General features: G+C 47.6%; 1 protein-coding gene across 4 annotated transcripts; it reads right to left on the bottom strand.

Moving 5' to 3' along the window:
* Positions 1-13: 13 nt before the first annotated feature.
* Positions 14-8,025, bottom strand: DDX39A (DExD-box helicase 39A). 4 transcript variants are annotated; one of them, XM_080936689.1, is made up of 10 exons: positions 3,935-4,580; positions 3,578-3,705; positions 2,661-2,753; positions 2,159-2,342; positions 1,412-1,530; positions 907-1,038; positions 720-829; positions 493-637; positions 249-396; positions 14-160 (listed from the first exon to the last, which is right to left on the bottom strand). In XM_080936689.1, the coding sequence occupies exons 1-10, from the start codon at positions 4,179-4,181 to the stop codon at positions 144-146; spliced, it is 1,323 nt and encodes a 440-aa protein (XP_080792815.1). In that variant the 5' UTR covers positions 4,182-4,580; the 3' UTR covers positions 14-143. The 4 variants fall into 4 exon arrangements, with proteins under 4 accessions (XP_080792815.1, XP_080792814.1, XP_080792813.1 ...); XM_080936688.1 differs by adding an exon at positions 7,957-8,025 and having other exon boundaries at positions 50-396; positions 3,935-4,146; XM_080936687.1 differs by having other exon boundaries at positions 50-396.
* Between the last annotated feature and the right edge of the window lie 8,972 nt (positions 8,026-16,997).

Here is a 16,997-nt window from a genome sequence, read left to right as displayed (position 1 = left end):
CCAGGTATTCACAATAAAAGTTTATTCTTACATAGCTAAAGCTTTAGAACAATAAAAAGAGACACCAATTTGTCACCTAGGAAGAGGATCTGAAGCAGCAGGTAGGAAAGAGGGTGGCCATGGTGCCCAGGCTGCACAAATGGTTACCGGCTCTGCTCAACTGTAAAGACAAGAAAGACGCAGTGAGGATGGAGGGCCTTTGCTCCTGAAGCCCAGCTCCTCTACCCAGAGTGGCTGCAGGCACTTACTGTATGTGGAGATATCTATTTCTTCTGGAAGCTCAGCCACATTCACTTCGAACCGGTCCTGAACGTCATTAAGGATTTTGGCATCATTCTCATCCGATACAAAAGTGACCGCCAGGCCCTTGGTACCAAATCGACCAGCACGAGCCACCTGCAGAGAGGTAGGGTCAGGAGATAGGCACTCCTCAAGAACTGAGGAAGGGTGGGGGAGACCCTGACCCCACCCACACTGGGAGGAAGCACTCACTCGGTGAAGGTAGGTATCTGAGTCCTCTGGCATGTCATAGTTGAAGACGATGTTGACTCGCTCAATGTCCATACCTCTGCCAAACAGATTAGTAGCCACCAGGATGCGACGCTGGAAGTCCTTGAACTGCTGGTATCGGGACAGACTAGAGTGGAAGACAAGCAGAGGCATTAAATCTGAGTCCCAGGTGTGAGCACCCCTGGCCCTGGTGGACATAAAGCACCTACCGCTCCTCCTGGGCCATGCCTCGGTGAATAGCGATAGCTGGGAAATTCTGCTCCACTAGGAGCTGGGCCAGGGCCATGCAGCGTTGCACAGACTTGACAAAGATCACCACCTGAAGAAGAATGGTGTTTAGGCCCATGGGTAATCATCCCACAGGTCCATATCTTGGTGTGGGCAAGGAAGCATCACCTGGTTAAACTCTAGCACGTCGAGGAGGTCGAAGAGCTTACGATTCTTCTCACTGTCCTTGAGCTTGACGTAATACTGCTGCAGCCCATGCAGCGTGAGCTTGGTCTCGTCGTCCACAAACACCTCCATAGGCTGTGTGGGAAGGGAAGCAGGAAGGGGCGAGTAGGGCTCACTTCTGGGCGTCTCATGTGCCCGGAACCTTCCAGGGAGCGGTTCCTCTGTATTGATGATTCCCAGAGGGCCTGTTGCTCCCAACCTCAGTAAAATATTCTCTCCCAAAAGCCGGATGTAAGCTCTGCCTCTGGCTCAGGTGTGGACCACTCAGCTCCCAGTTTGACAAACCAGGGGAAGGAAGGAGGCCGGCGAAGCCTCCTAGCATCCTCCAGGCCATGAGAGCAGTGTGCTTGTCGCAGAGTGGCCCAGCCCATCAGGGAGGGCCAAAGCTGCTGTGCTGACGTGTTGGCCACGGTGGGCAGGCAGCCAGCTGGGGCATCACCCTACTCACATCCTGCATGAACTTCCTGCAGACTGGCCGGATCTCCTTGCTCAGGGTGGCACTGAACATCATACACTGCTTCTCATGGGGTGTCAGACGAAAGATCTCCTGTACATCCCGGCGCATGTCTGGATGAGATGCCAACAAATAGCAAGCCTGAGTGTCTTGTCTGACTGAGCAGACCCACACCAGAGAGGAACCAGCCCTTCCCAACCTGGGCCAGACAACACTGGCACCATAGCCGTGGTGGAGTGGGCCCAGGGGTGTCCCCACTGCCTGAGGGGCTGGGCTCGGATGGGCGGGAGCGCAGGCATGGGAGGAGCTGCGATCCACTTACTCGCTGCCAGCATGGAGCGGCCCTGCCAGTGCGCCTTGAGCCACGCTTCAGGAAAGGGAGCCTGAGGCAGAGACAGCCACTGGCGTGAGAGCTGCAGCTGCTTCCCAGGACACATGCCCATCTCTCCCAGCCCCTGATGGGTGGCAGAGGCCACTCTACTCCTCTAGATTCCCTGGGTGTGCCTCCATGTCCTTAAAGAGATGGCAGCTTATGGGGCCTATGGTCCCAATCAACTTGGATTCAGAAGCAGCATATACTCTGTTAACCTGAGAATTCCCCTTAGGCTTCTCCTAGGAGCCCTGAGTTCTGACCACCCATGTGACCCACTATGAGAGCCACTGCCTGCCCCATCAGGCCCCCTAGAAAATGGCTGTGACTCTGAGTGGGAAACCAGCTGGACAGGCCAGTAGGATGCTCACCCAGCTGTTCCAGCATCTTGTCACATTCATCTAGCACAAAATGCTTCACATTCCTCAGGTTAAGGCTCCTGCTCCGCACAAGTGCCAGGATCCGGCCTGGTGTCCCCACCACAACATGGGGACAGTTCTTCTTCAACACATCTTCATCCTTCTTAATGGAGAGACCTCCAAAGAACACAGATACCTATGGGCACAAAAGAAAGCTGTTTCCACCCATCTGAGGCCAGTGATCCTTACAGCATAAGCCCCACCCATCCTGAGGGGACCTAACACTCCAGCCCCACTCCTTCAGAATCCAGGGTAGCCTCAAAAGCAGGGGTAAGGACAAGGTATGTGGGCCCCAAGACAAGCCTGTGGGAGCTGAGCATAATTCAGCAGGCTTATAAGAAACATAAGTTACCACCAACCTTAAGATTAATAAATGCTGCTCCAGCTAAAGCCAGAGGCCAGCATGGCTCCAGAAGGCCACATGGTACCCAAAGCAGCACCCGAGGAGGCTTACCTTCACACTGGGCATGTACTTAGAAAAGCGCTCATACTCCTTGCTGATCTGGAAGGCCAGCTCCCTCGTGTGGCACATGACCAATACTGATACCTGTAGAGTGGGCAACAAACACATCGTCTTTCCCAGAATCCATACCACCCTACCCCAACGCACTACACCCTATCACAACAGTTCCTTTCACATAAGCCATTTGAAGCCCAAACATTACCCTGACCGGTCCTCCTCATGGCTACTAAGCCTGTCTCCCTCAGTAGGCCAGGAACAAAGAATGGCAGCACTGACCCTAGATATATGGGTTCTCTCAGACTGCCATGTTTTCTTGACCACCCAAAGCATAGCCCTTCCCTAAATTCTCATGCTCTTGTCAGACCCTGAAAAGACAGACACCCACCCAAGAATACAAACCAAAGCCTCACTCGGGCCACCCAAGAGCTCTATAGCCACACTCCAGCCCACCACAACATGACTTTTCTTTTTCCCCCACCTTAGCTTCCTATCCTGGACTCCAGCATAACTCTTTTTAAAAAAAGATTATTTATTTCTTTCATGTATATGAGTACACTGTAGCTGTCTTCAGACACACCAGAAGAGGGCATCAGATCCCATTACAGATGGTTGTGAGCCACCATGTAGTTGCTGGGAATTGAACTCAGGACCTCTGGAAGAGCAGCCAGGACTCTTAACCACGGAGCCATCTCTCCAGCCCCAGCATAACTCTTAAGACCCTAAAATTTATCTCTAATGGTGGCCTCAGAGTACCTGCAGAATAAACCAGCAGTAACCATGGTGACGGTAGTCAGTGTAATTTCACTTCACAGGTTAAATTCAAAAGCCCACAAAGAGAAAATGGAAATAGTTCCATGAGACCCAAGGCTGTACTGTCATATAGTAACTTTACAAGAGCCCATGTCTACCTGGCCATTGACGGGCTCGATCTGCTGCAGGGTGGCCAGCACAAACACAGCTGTCTTGCCCATCCCAGACTTGGCCTGGCACAGGACATCCATACCCAGAATGGCCTGGGGAATACACTCATGCTGGACTAAGGAAGAAAAAAGTGAGTTAGTTAAGAAACTAGCTGCTGCCTCTCTGTATGCTCCTCAGCCAGAGAAGCTCAGAAGAGCCAGGGCCCAACCATCTGCTTGCATAGCGGCTGCTGATATAACTGGCTCATGGGGAGGGCAGACCCCTACCCAAGGCACAGGCGCTCAGGAAGAGTAGGATTTACTCTGGGCAGAGGGCATAACTGGGGTGGCAACAGGGGAGCATACCCTCTGAAGGATGCTCAAAGCCACAGTCAACTATAGCTCTCAGGAGCTCTGGCTTCAGCAAAAAGTCCCGGAAGCCAGAACTGTGGATGGAGACATAAGATCCTTTGACATCTTTCTTCGGAGGAGCTGGAGTGGTCTCCTGGGGTGCCTGGGGCTCTTCATCTTCATCATAATCCAAAAGCTCATTTTCCACATCCTGTTCTGCCATGGCACTGAGAACAGAAGAGAGGGGAAGGCAGAAATGCATCTGAGAAGCACGCAGAAAAACCCACTTGGCAGAGAAAGCAGGCAAGGAAAGGGGTTAGCAGGGGCAAGTCCTGGAAACAGGCAGAGTTTAGCTGTTTTTTGTCACCATCTTCTCAGTAACCCTCCACATCTGCTTCACAACATACTTCCCCATCCAATACCACCCACCTCAAACAACCTAAGCAAAATACCAATTCCATATTACAGACAGGGATGTGGCTCAGTGATAGAGCACTTATCTACCAAGTTCTATCCCCAACACCACAAACCAAATAAGTGGTAATGGATTCTTCACTATAGCCTTCATGGCCCCGATCCTGCTCAGTTCCCCATATTTCATCTGATCAGAACCTCTACCTGAAGGATGCCCAGTTCTCAAGTCTGTACACAAGATTTTTTTTAGACAGCTCCAACAGCTCAAGCTGGTCCAGAACTGGCAGTTACAGGCTGACATCACTTCCCCTGACTAATGTGTCCTCCCTGACATTCAAGTTTTGGCACTAATAAGGTTTCTCAGACCACCCTCCCAAGAAGCTCCTGGAACCCATAGCATCAACCTGAAGCTGTACCTGCATCCATGCTGAGAAAGAAGTGGTGGTCAAGAAGCAAGCAGCACTTCCCTTGCCATGCCCAGCCCAGCCTCCCCTGCTGTTTGTGGTCTACACAGGGGAATCATTAAGAGCTTTTATGAAGAGGATTCCCATTGGGCCAGGCCAGCAAGAAAGCCAGCCAGTCGAGATGCTAAATGGAATTCGCAGAAGACCAGCTCACCCCTCACTTTATTAATCCCTTACACATCAAGTACAAGGTACACACCAGCCAGGCTTGTCTTTTGTCTTTCCTAGTCTGCAGAAATAGTTCCATTTTCCTGAGGTCGGATGCTAACACACTAGGACCCACTGCTAGCCCTCTTACTCATTTTCTCCATGACTTTATCCAACAATACTCAACCATTTCTCTGTTGGCTCCCCAACTTTGTCCACAGTCATATGCCTTCTCCACTCCAGAACCACTGCCAGCTGCTCGCTTTCCCAAATCCTTACAAGTTAAATGCAAGCGGCCTACAGCAAGCTTTCAGTTGCACCCCAAGGGCTGCATCCCCCACCTCAGAAATGACTATTCCATTCTCAGGGGCAGTCTTGACTGACCACAAATCTTATCCAGTACATCCCAATTACCATATCTCACAAGGCTACCATGCTGGCCCCAAGTTGAAAGGACCTTTCGTTTGTTTTTTCTTTTTCATATCATCTTTTTAAAAAATTTTTATTGGATATATTTTATTTACATTTCAAATGTTATCCCCTTTACAAGTTTCCCCTCCATAAACTCCCTATCCAATCCCCTTTCCCCCTGCTTTTTTGAGGGTATTCCCCCAACCCCCTCCAGCCTCCCCACCCTGACATTCCCCTACACTGGGGCATCAAGCCTTGGCAGGACCAAGGGCTTCTCCTCCCATTGATGCCCAACAAGGTCATCCTCTGCTACATGTGCAGCTGAAGCCATGGGTCCCTCCATGTGTACGGTTTGAATCAGGTGTGTTTATTTCTTTAAAATTGGAATGCTATACAACTCACCAATCAAAGTACAAAATTCAGGAACCACAAACATGCTCACACAATCAACTCGAACATACTTCACCACCTTAAAAAAAGAAAGCCTGGATGGGCTAGAGATGGCTGATTGATTAAGAGCACGTGTTCTTTCAGAGCACTGGGCTTCAATACACAGCATCCACAACTGTCCAGAACTCCAATTCCAATTAGACCCAATGTTCTCTTCTGATTTTCTGATCATACATATAAAGCACTCACTCTGACTATAAATGCACTCAGACAAAACACTTTCATAAGACAAAATTAATCTTAAAAAAAAAGAAAAAAGAAAAGCCCCTGGGTCTGGGGTGTGGCTCAGCAATAAATGCCTAGCATGTGAGAAAATCCTGAATTCCTGAATTCCATCCCCAAAACCACAAAGTAGCCTGTAGTCATCTCCTAACTTCCAGAACCATTAATCTGTTTGTCTCTGCAGACTAGCATTTTCTGGACATTTTCTATAAATAGGTTCAGATAGCATCACCTGGCCTTTTACTTTTTGATTCCTTCACTACCATTCTCAACACTACCCACAATACAATGGGAATAAATGCTGCATTCCTTTTTATAGCCAAACAATATGAGGTCATGTGAACTGAAGCCCGGTGCTCTGAAAGATCATGTTCTGGTTGACTGTGCTGACATCGAGGCATGTAAGACTATCACATGGTGTTATTCAGAAGACACTGTATTTTTTAAAACTGGATCACACCAACTCCTGTGTCCAAAGATCCTTAGATTGCTAAACCATGGAGAACTGCTAACTAGGCTTTTGGAGTTGACTGCTCAAGATTCGGTGGAAGACGAGCAACAGCAGGGAGAAACCCAGTGCACTGAAAGAGAATTAGCTGGGGTGAGGAACTGAAGCCGAAAAGACTGAGGAGCTCAAAGCCATTCCTGGGGAGAAAAGAATCATACACCTCAGAGTTCAAACACCTGAATGGCCAAGATGTGCCTATTTTTATTTGAAACTGGGTCTCGTGCAGCCCCTCAAACTCGCTATGTAGCTCAGGCTAGCTTTGAATTCCAGATCCTCCTACCTCCACTTCCCAAATGCTAGAGTATATTAAAAATAAATTTTAAAATGCCTGAGACAGGGACAGGTAGATAGATCTCTGTGAGTTCCAGGCCAGCCAGGGCTACACAGTGAGATCTTGTCTCAATAACAGCAACAACAACAAAAACCACTTAGAAGTTAAGTTCCACGACTGGCTAGGAGAGGTGTCTAATGCTGCTGAAGAGTGCTTGATGCTCTTTCAGACGACCTGAGTCATGTTTCTCAGTTCACATCCTTCTAACTCCAGGGAAAGCACCTCCAGCCCCCAAAAGCACAAACTTCAAGGACAGCCTCGACTTCAGGAGAACCCATCTTATGGCCTCTAAGATGTGAACTCTTTTTTTTTTTTAAGGCAGTACTGCTTTAAGAACATTTATTGTGTTGGTTAGAGGTTCAGTGTGGAGCCAGGCAAGTGGATCTCGTTTAGTTCGAGCCCGACCTGGTCTTCAGAGAGTTCAAGGACGGTCAGGTTTAAGTAAAGAGATCTTGGCTCAAGAAACCAGATTAACAAAAGGTTCCAGGAAGTAGTTGAGGTGCAACTCGGAGCGTATGCCCCCAAATACGTCAGGCCTTGAGTCAATGAGGAAAATGAAACAAGCGAACCCAGGCTGTCACAGACCTAAAGTTTTAACTAAGCCCAGGAAGACGAGATGCAACGGGCTGAACCGGCCTCACACCGGGAAAGCCACACCGGATGAATGGCCACGTTCCTATGGGCCGCCACACCGGCCTTCCGCTTCATAGTCTGGAGGACAATCTCCTGGGGGAACGGCAGAGCAAGACGGGAAGCAGATGGCTGCCGACTCGGGACGTCTGCCCACAGCCTGGGTCCTCTCCCTACGACCAAAAACCAGTGTGGAGCCTCCCTATGCCTTAATCTCACCACGGTACACATGCGGGCCTCCGAGTGGCGCCATGACACCGTTCCCGGAAGCCGATGCATTAACGGTTGGCCCGCCCCTGGCGCACGCTCAGAGGAGCCCAACGGCCTCCAGCTCGAGATGGGTGCCTAACCGTCCCGCCGCCGCGCACCCACTCCTCCCGTTGCACCGCGCCCCGCGGCGTCTCTTTCGGCAAACCCACAGCCCCGCACCGCGGCTCCAGCCTCGGGACCCACCACTTACCTGCTGCCCGGTTCGCCTCCGCGAGCTGAGAAGACAGACGCCCGTCCGGTTGTATGCCGCGCCCCTGGACGCGAGCTACAGCGCTTCCTGCCTGGAGCCCAACTCTGATCTTGCTTACTGGACGGCTGACTTGTCACTCAACACTAGGGGAAATGATGGTTGGGTTATAAGGACGCTGTCGGCTGGCTATTGGTGAAAAGGCTGAAAGAGGGCGTATCTAGAGTCTCAGGTTCATTGGGCAGTTGTAAAGTAGGCGTGTCCGAAGGAGGAGTGGGCTAAGCGGCGGTCCCGCCCAGTCACGTGAGATGAGTTAAGGACTTGAGTGGTTGCTGCCACATTTAGTACTGGCAAAGGCACGTAAATTGCACATGTGTGCCCCACCCTTTTAAAGTGTCCCTTTCTTGACTGGCTTAGAAACCCTGATTCTTTTGTTTGGTTGTATCTTTTCGAGACAGGGATTCTCTGTTTAGCCCTGGAACTCCTCAAACTCAGAGATCTGCCTGCCTCTTCCTCTGTCTGAGTAAAGGTGTTACAGCCTGTGTGCTCCTACATTTCAATCCACTGCCTCACGTGCAGAAGCTCAGGAAAGGCTTTGAGGATGGAGAGATTGAAACTAAAGAGCAATTTGGTTTATTTATATAAACGAAAGATGCTACTTTGGCAAAAGTCTTAACCTTACATTTCTTTTTACTTATTGGGGGAAGTGTACCAGTCTTACAATTGAATTACAATTGGATCCAGATCCAGTTCTTTGGGTTTTTTTTTTTTTTTTTGACAGGGTTTCTCTGGAACTTGCTCTGTGGACCATGCTGGCCTTAACCTCAGAGATTCACCTGTCTCTGCCACCTGTATGTTGTGATTTAAAGGCAGACATATGGCATTGCTGCATGGCCCAATTTATAAAACATTTTTGTTTGTTTTTAATCGTTTTTTTTACCCCTATGTTGTACCACCACCAAAACAAACAGAAAAGCCCAGACTATAAACTGAGCTCATAGTTCCAGGAAGCCAGCTCTTCGAGGATTGCAGAAGAAAAAAAAGCAGCTGCTCGACCCCAGATACCTGGTGATACAGAAAGTCCTCATCTAAGGAAAACAGCAAATCCCCTTTTGCCCCCACAAAACCCTCTTCTCCCTCCCCCATCCTTAGCTACAAAAACCATAGCCTGAAACACAAATCACAGTACTGAGAGGCCACCTGGCAGATAAAATAAAACCTACTCTAGCTGTTACGCCATCTACACTCCTCCTTTCTACATACAAACACAGTTCTTACCACTAGTATCTGGGAGCTACCCTGCCTGGCTTGACAGTGCTTAACAAAACCCTAACAGGCTTTCTCTGTAGTCCCATCACCTTGGGACTCACTCTGTAGACCAAAGTCATGGAGATCTGCCTGCCTGTTCTGCCTCTGCCTCTTGAGAACTGGAATTAACAAGACCTAGGGTGTAACTCAGCTGCAGAGCACTTATGGGACACATAAGGTCCTGTGTTCAGTCTTAGGTTGAAATAAAAGTGCTATTTTGTTTTTTGAATTCTAGCACTTGGTAGGCAGTGGCAGGCTGATCTTTGAATTTGAGTCCATCCTGGTCTACATAGTGAGTTCCAGAACAGCCAGAGTTACTTAGTGAGACTCTGTCTCAAAAAACAAAACAACAAAAAAAAAAAAACAAAAACAAACAAACAAAAAAACAGTTATAGTGGCCCATGCCTTTAATCCCAGTTCTCCAGAAGCAGAGAACTAACTCTATGAATTCAACTAGCCTTATCTACATAATATAGTTAGAGGCTGAGGCCAACTTGGTCTATACAGGAAAGTCCAGGATAGCCAGGGCTACAAAGAGCGACTCTGTCTCAAAACCAAAATGAAAAAATGCCCAAACAGGTCTGGATTCCTCCCTACAGAGCTGAAATCACTCTTAATTTGACCATGGCACCTCATAAGGGAAAGCATTTAGTTGGAGGCTTGCTAACATTTCCAGAGGCTTAGTCTATTATCATGTGGGGAGCACGGTGACACACATGGGAACGTCTGTCGTTTTACATGTTTTTGCTTCCACAGATGTAATGTGCAGTGGAGGCCAGCAAGTCCGGAAGAGCACACTCGGGTCATTAAGGCTTGGTAGTAGCACCATGCCACTGGCCCTTGGTTTTTATTTTTTGTTTGTTTATTGAGACAAGGTCTCATCATATAGTTCGAGCTGGCTTGGAAATCACTCTGTAGATCAGGCTGGCCTTGAACTTAGAGATCCATCTGCCCCTGCCATATAATTTTTATTAAATATATGTTATTTACATTACAAATGTTATCACCTTTCCCAGTTCTCCCTCCATAAGCCCCTATCCTATCCCACCTCCCCCTAGATCAGGTATTTGTAATCAGCAGGTTCTCGGTGTTTCCGGTTTCCTTATTTGGTGTACTGAGGACAGGCAAGCCCTCCACCACCTACAGCCCTGGTCATTGTTTTAGGATGATTTGTTTTGAGGGTTTGCTTTTTAGATTTTTAAAAATATTAGTATATGAGCCTTTTGCCTGCATGTATAATGTGTACCCCGTGTGTGCCTGGTAGCCTCAGAGGTCAGAAGATGGCATTGGATCTCCCAGAACTGGGGTTATATAGACAATTGTGAGCTGTCATATGGATATCAAACACAACAAAGCCTCTAACCATTGAGCCAACTCTCCAGCCCTGGTTTTGTTTTCCCCTACCCCATCCCACCACCCCCGAAACCTCCCCCCCAGGACAGGGTGTCTCTGTGTAGCTCTAGCTGTCCTGGAACTCAGAAATCTGCTTGACTGCCTCTACCTACCCTGCGATGGGATTAAAGCCAAGAGCCACCACCACTGGCTATGGCTTTGATTTTTTGAGACAGGGTTTCATGTACCCAAGTCTGGTCTAAAACCTTTAATTCTCTGAAAATCTACATAAATGTAGGGTTATGGGCCCCGTATCTGCTCCACCACACAGCACTTACCCCATGCTGCTGCGGGGGGACGGGGTCCCCGGGCCTGCAAGGAGGCGGGGGTCATCTGGTTCTCAGGCTCTCTGACATCCAGAGACCACTGGAAGAGCTGAGGGGAGGAGGGGCGCTCTGGCTGGTCCCAGATTGTCCTGCGGCAGGCTTGAGTTTGGCTTGATAGTGGCTGGGAGCATAGAGAGGCCTTCTACAGATTAGACAGAACCTTTCTCTCCTACCTAGTGTTGCGGGATTGGAAGGGTGGTAGATTTGAGAACCCAATAAAGGAGGCTGGAGAGATAGATGGCTCAGTGGTTAGCAGCACTGACTCCTCTTACAGAGGACCTGGGTTCAACTCCCAGCATCCACATGGCAGCTCATACCTGTCTGTAGTCCATTCCAGAGCTTCTGACACCCACATGCAGACAAAAGACCATAAAAATAATAAAACAATAAAATAGCTTAAAATAGTCCAGCCTGCACAATCACCTCCAGACAGGAAATGGAACAAAGAGATATGTTTTCTTCTCGAGGACATGTGTATGAGGGTCATAACTCAGACCTGTGATAGCAGCACTTGGCAAGCTGAGGCAGGAGGAGTTTAATTCCAGATTAACCTGGGCTATACAGTGAGATCTTGTCTCAAAAAAAAAAAAAAAGTGCGTTTGGTTTGATTGAATTAATAATTAACTCAGAGTCAGCAATAATGCATCTGTGTCGCATTAAGAAAAAAAATCAAAGCACTTCCTCTTGGTGTCATCAAATCAAGAGCAAGCCCTGATTTAAATTCTCTACCCTGCTCTCCTTGTCTCTGTCATCCCCGTCTGTCTGCTGACTGTATCCTTCTGCCTACATGAAGGCTGTCCTGTGAGTCTGCCCCTGACAAAGGGCTTCATTCTCTCACTGAGCAGCGCCGAGAGCATCATCTGGGGAAGGAGGGATACCCCACAGAGATATTAACAGTTTTACAAGGGATTAAGTCAGTAACAGGCTAATGGAAAGTATTACCATTGTTTATCAGGTAATATCTGTACACTGATTTCAACATTTATGGTGCATGTTCTTATGTTATTTCCAGCAATTGATTATCATAATGTATAAACACACATGCATTATTACTGGGTCAGGGGCATAGACCAGTACATAATTTAAGATTAGCTCAGGTGGTGAGAATTGATATGGAAATGAGTGCGAAGTAAGGCTGGTGGTTTTTGTTTTTTGTTTTTTTTTTTTTTTTTGTTTGTTTGTTTGTTTTATTTTAAAGCAGTTTAAATGGGCCAGGTGGTAGTGCTATACACCTTTAATCCCAGTCCTGGACTGGAGAGATAGCAGTTAAGGGCACTGACAGCTCTTCCAGAGGTCTTGAGTTCAATTCCCAGAAACCACATGGTGGCTCACACCATCTGAAATGGGATCTGGCTCCCTCTTTTGGTGTGTCTGAAGACAGCTACAGTGTACACATAACATAAAAACTAAATAAAATTCCAGTCCTCCGGAGGCTGAGGCAGGTGGATCTCTGTGAGTTTGAGACCAGCCTTGTCTGCAAAGCTAGTTCCTAGGACAGCCAGGGCTATTACACAGAAAAACCTTCTCTCAAAAAAAAAACAAAAATCAAAGCAAGCCATGTTGAGTGGAAGAATATAGTTCTGAAAAATGGTGTGTTGATTGTCGAAAGTTCAAGAACAGGGTCATTTTTAGTGATGGAGTCTTTGTGGCCTGTGAAGGGTACAGCAGAATTTAAGGTGGAATAGGCCGAGTAAAGAGAAGAGGGTTAAAAAAGTGAAAACCACCTCCAGAGCTAGTGAGATACCTTCAAACCAGACAACCTGAGTTCACTCCCAGAAACCAAACTTTTAAATAATGAACTAGTGAATTCTAGTTAAAGTCTCCTGGGCTAGGATAACTGTCCCCGGCCACTGCCCCTGTTAAGCCGTGGCAATAGATCTGCTGCTAAGCTCTCCAGGAACCAGAGACCCGGAGCTGCTATTATCAGACATTTGGGTCTTTTGTGTGTTTCTTCAGTTTGGCTTGATTTGGTTTCAAGATGGTTTCAATGTGTATCCCTGGTTATCCTGGAACTTGCTCTGTAGACCAGAGAAGCATCAAGCCCAGAGATCTACCTGCCTCTGCTGGGATTAAAGGTGTGAGAAAGTCAATGTAGACCAGGCTGGCCTGGAACTCACAGATCTAAGCCTGTGGCTCTCCAGTGCTAGGATCAAAGTCTAGGATCTCAGTGGAGAGATAAGGACACCAACCCACCCATGAAACTTTTGACCCAAAATGTGTCCTGTCTAAAAGAAAAGCAGGAACTGAAGACAGGAAAGAGTGAAGGAATGGTTAACCAATAACCAGCCCAACTGAGACCCATCCCATGGGCAGACACCAATTCCTGACACTGTTATACTCTGCTATGCTTGCAGACAGGAGCCTAGTGTAACTGTCTTCTGAGAGACTCGACCCAACAGCTAACTCAAATAGATGCTTATAACCAAGCCAAACAGTGGCTGGAGGTCAGGGACTCTTTAAATATGTATTTATTGTAAGTACACTGTAGCTATCTTCAGACACACCAGAAGAGGTCATCAGATCCCATTACAGATGGTTGTGAGCCACCATGTGGTTGCTGGGATTTGAACTCAGGACCTCTGGAAGAGGAGTCAGTGCTCTTAACCACTGAGCCAGCACTCCAACCCAAGATCAGGGACTCTTATGGAAGAGTTGGGGAAAGAATTGAAGGCCCTGAAGGGAGACAGGAACTCCACAGGAGACCAAGCAAGTCAATTAATCTGAACCTGAGGGGGCTTTGAGAGATTGAGCCACCAACCAAAGAGGATGGATGGGGGCCCTCAGCACACATGTAGCAGATGCGCAGCTCACTCTTCATGTGGTCCCCCAACAATCAGAGAGGGTGCAGTTCCTGACTCTGTTACCTGCCTGTGAATCTTTGTTCCCCTAACTAGGCTGCTTTATCTGGCCTCAGTGGAAGAGGATGTGCCTGGTTCTGCATGCCAAGATGGGTTGGTAACCCCCACTGGGGAGTGGGCTCACCATTCTCAGAGGAGAAGGAGATGGGAGGATGGGGGAGGGGCCCTTGTGGGGTCAGAGGTGGCTGGGAGGAGAGGGACAGCTGTGATTGGGATGTCAAGTGGATAAATTAATTAATGGAGAAGGAAAGGAAAAAGCCTGAACCATGACATCTAGATAAATGAAGGCATTTTTTAAAAATGCACTTGTAGAAACCTCAGAGAGGTGGGTCACCACCAGGCAGACTGGCCTTGTTGCTCTTAGTCTGCCTTCTTAGCCTTCCACTAAGAGAAGAGGATTTCCTAAGTTAACACATTCCATTGTTTTGTTTTTATCAGGAAGTTAGGTCTGATGTAATAGACTGTGTTGGCTCTTAAAGGCTGAAAGATGGCCTTGGAGAAGCCGTAATTAGGTTCCGGGCCTCCAGCCGTTCAAACTCCATACGGGCACTGAAGTTTTAAGCACGCAGTCTTTAATTGACACACACAGCTTCTTTTCAGTTCACACAGGGTTTACTCCAAGTGTTCAGTCTGAACTCAAATGAGCCACTCCTTGCGTGTGGTATGTCGTTGAGACAGAGTCTCCCTCAGCCTAAGCTTCAGCCCCTGGTTCTTCTCCCTCTTCAGCCTCCGTAGCATGCAATGGCATGGTGAGTTCTGTCCCGGGGGTCCCTCACCATAACACATCATTTAATTTTGTTTTGGAAGGGGTGGTGATGGAGCCCAGAGCCTCAGAAGAGCTTGGCACGTGCTCTGCCACCGAGTCCACCCAGCCCTGCCAAATTTGTTCTTGTTGAGGTAAAGTAGTTAAGTAGCCTAAGCAGCCCAGGCCAACCTGGAGGTCTTCAGACTCTCCTACCTGACCCTCTGCAGTGACACATTTAGTATTGATGGTAGGTAACCGGTCCTATAGTTTATATGCTCCCTCCATGTATGTGAAAGCCAAACAAGAGGTCAGATGTCTTCCATTGCTTTCCGTCTATTTCAACAGGAGTGCTCTGGATGAAGGAAGCTTGTCACTTCTGCTCAGCCTGTGCTGGTCTTGCTATGTAGAGGCTACAGGTGCCCACGTTCATGCTCAGCGTTGAACACTGTGCTGGGAACTTGAGGTACTGCTTGTCTCATCATCAAACCGCTTCCTTGCTTTCCTTTTTGCAAAAAGGTAAGGGTTAATTTCTTTTCAGGATCAGTTTTTTCCTTCTGTGTCTTTATGAATATCCCCTTGGAAAGGGTTACAGCCACAGGGATTCAAACTGTGGTCCTTTGGAGGTGTGGTTAACACTCTCAGTCTTAACCACTGAGTCATCTCTCCAGGTCCTGGTGTTTGAGGCGTTTTGTTTTGTTTTAGTTTCTTTAAAGATTTACTTATTTATTTCACACACTAGAAGAGGGCATTGGATCCCATTACAGATGGTTGTGAGCCATCACATGGTTGCTGGGAATTGAACTTGGGATGTCAAAGAGACAAGGAACAACAGAGAAAATGTCTTAACCTTTGGTGGGACCTAGTCACACAGGCCTGTAATCCCCAGTTACTCCAGATGCTGAGTCAGGAAGTCAAGGAATTTTGAAAGCTGCCTAGTCTACAGTGTGAGTTCAAGGCCAGCCTCGGCTATATAGCAAAATAAAAGTTGGGGCTGGAGAAATGTCTCAGCAGTCAGGAGTTCTGTTCTTACAGAGGGCATGATTTTGACTCTGTAAATAGCTCAAATGTCAGATCCATGGGTAACTCTAGTTCCAGAAGAGTCGATGTCCCGTCTGGCTTTGGTGGACACCTGCGTGTGGTACAGACTATACGTGCATACATACATAAATTCTAAAAGTTACTTTTTTCTAATTTCTTATTATCTTTATCTGAATGCTGGAAGAATATAGAGTAGTCTCAATTTCCCTTCTTTTTTGTTTGTTTTTGTTTTGTTTTATTGAGACGGGATTTCTCTGTGTAGCCCTGACTGTCCTGGAACTGACTCTGGAACCGGGCTGGTCAGAGATCCACCTGCCTCTGCCTCCTGCGTGCCTGGATTAAAGGCTGCGTCATCACCCAGCTCACCAATTCCTATAATTAAAAAACTAAACACTCCAAGTCTAGACTCCCTAGAATTGTCTTGTTCCAAGACCTAAAACTCTTGTTTTTAAAATGCAAAGTTATTTTTAAAAGGTGGGCGGTGGGAATACAGCTCATTGGTGGGGCACATACTTAGCATGGAGATGTTCAGACCTATAGTGCCAAGAGATTACCGTTTGCAGGGAAGGGAGCTGCCTCAGTGGCTCTGACCTCTTAGACCACCCTTCTCTCCACCTCCCTCACCCCGCCCTGTCACTGACTTTCCTTTATTTTACTAATTAAAATATGAAGGTTCAGATGAAGTCACCTCTTGAGTATGTGACTGGGCAGCCCTTCTTGGGGAAGTGGAATTAACATTAAAATACAAACAGCTTCAGGACAATCTACAGGACCAAACATTCAAAAGAGCTGGAGAGATAGCTCACTGGTTAAGAGCACTGACTGCTCTTCCAGAGGTCATGAGTTCAATTCCCAGCAACCACATGGTGGCTCACAACCATCTGTAATGGGATGTCTGAATAGCTACAGTGTACTCCTATATAATAAATAAATCTTTCAAATGTCTATGGAAGCCGTCCTCATTCAAACAACCAGAGCTGCAGCTGAGTGCCATTAATATTAATCAGACCATGCCACGGTCCGGAGATGCAGAGTTGAGCCATAGGGAAGAGCCTTGAGAGTCTCAGAATGGCGACATTTCCACAGATGATTAAGACAAATAAGAGTTATTTAAAGACTGTCCAGTGAGATTCCTCCGAAGGTAAAGGTAGGCACCATGATGCTTAACCAGATGTGAGCCCAGGACCCACATGGTGCAACGTGAGAATGAATTCTGAATTACGCTCTGTCCCCTTAGGTGCCATTGACAACACACGTGTTCTCTCATTCTTACGCACGCACACACATGCACACACAGAATAAATATATTTTGACATGTAATAAAAAACTTGGGCTGGAGAGATGGCAACAGTGAAGAACCTTTTGCTTTGGTTCCCA

This window comes from Micromys minutus, assembly GCF_963924665.1.
Source record: "Micromys minutus genome assembly, chromosome: 24".
Classification (NCBI taxonomy): Eukaryota; Metazoa; Chordata; class Mammalia; order Rodentia; family Muridae; genus Micromys; species Micromys minutus.
Note: the sequence above shows the minus strand (reverse complement) of the source record. Positions and strands in the feature narration are given on the sequence as shown.

What these genes read in the sequence shown, in the direction of transcription:
- DDX39A (XM_080936687.1), bottom strand. Translation starts at nt 4,181, where the DNA reads ATGCATTTCTGCCTTCCCCTCTCTTCTGTTCTCAGTGCCATGGCAGAA. An exon ending in GGCATGGCCCAGGAGGAGCG is followed by an intron (nt 638 to 719) that starts GTAGGTGCTTTA and finishes CTTCCACTCTAG; the next exon opens with TCTGTCCCGATACCAGCAGT. An exon ending in CAGATACCTACCTTCACCGA is followed by an intron (nt 397 to 492) that starts GTGAGTGCTTCC and finishes ACCTCTCTGCAG; the next exon opens with GTGGCTCGTGCTGGTCGATT.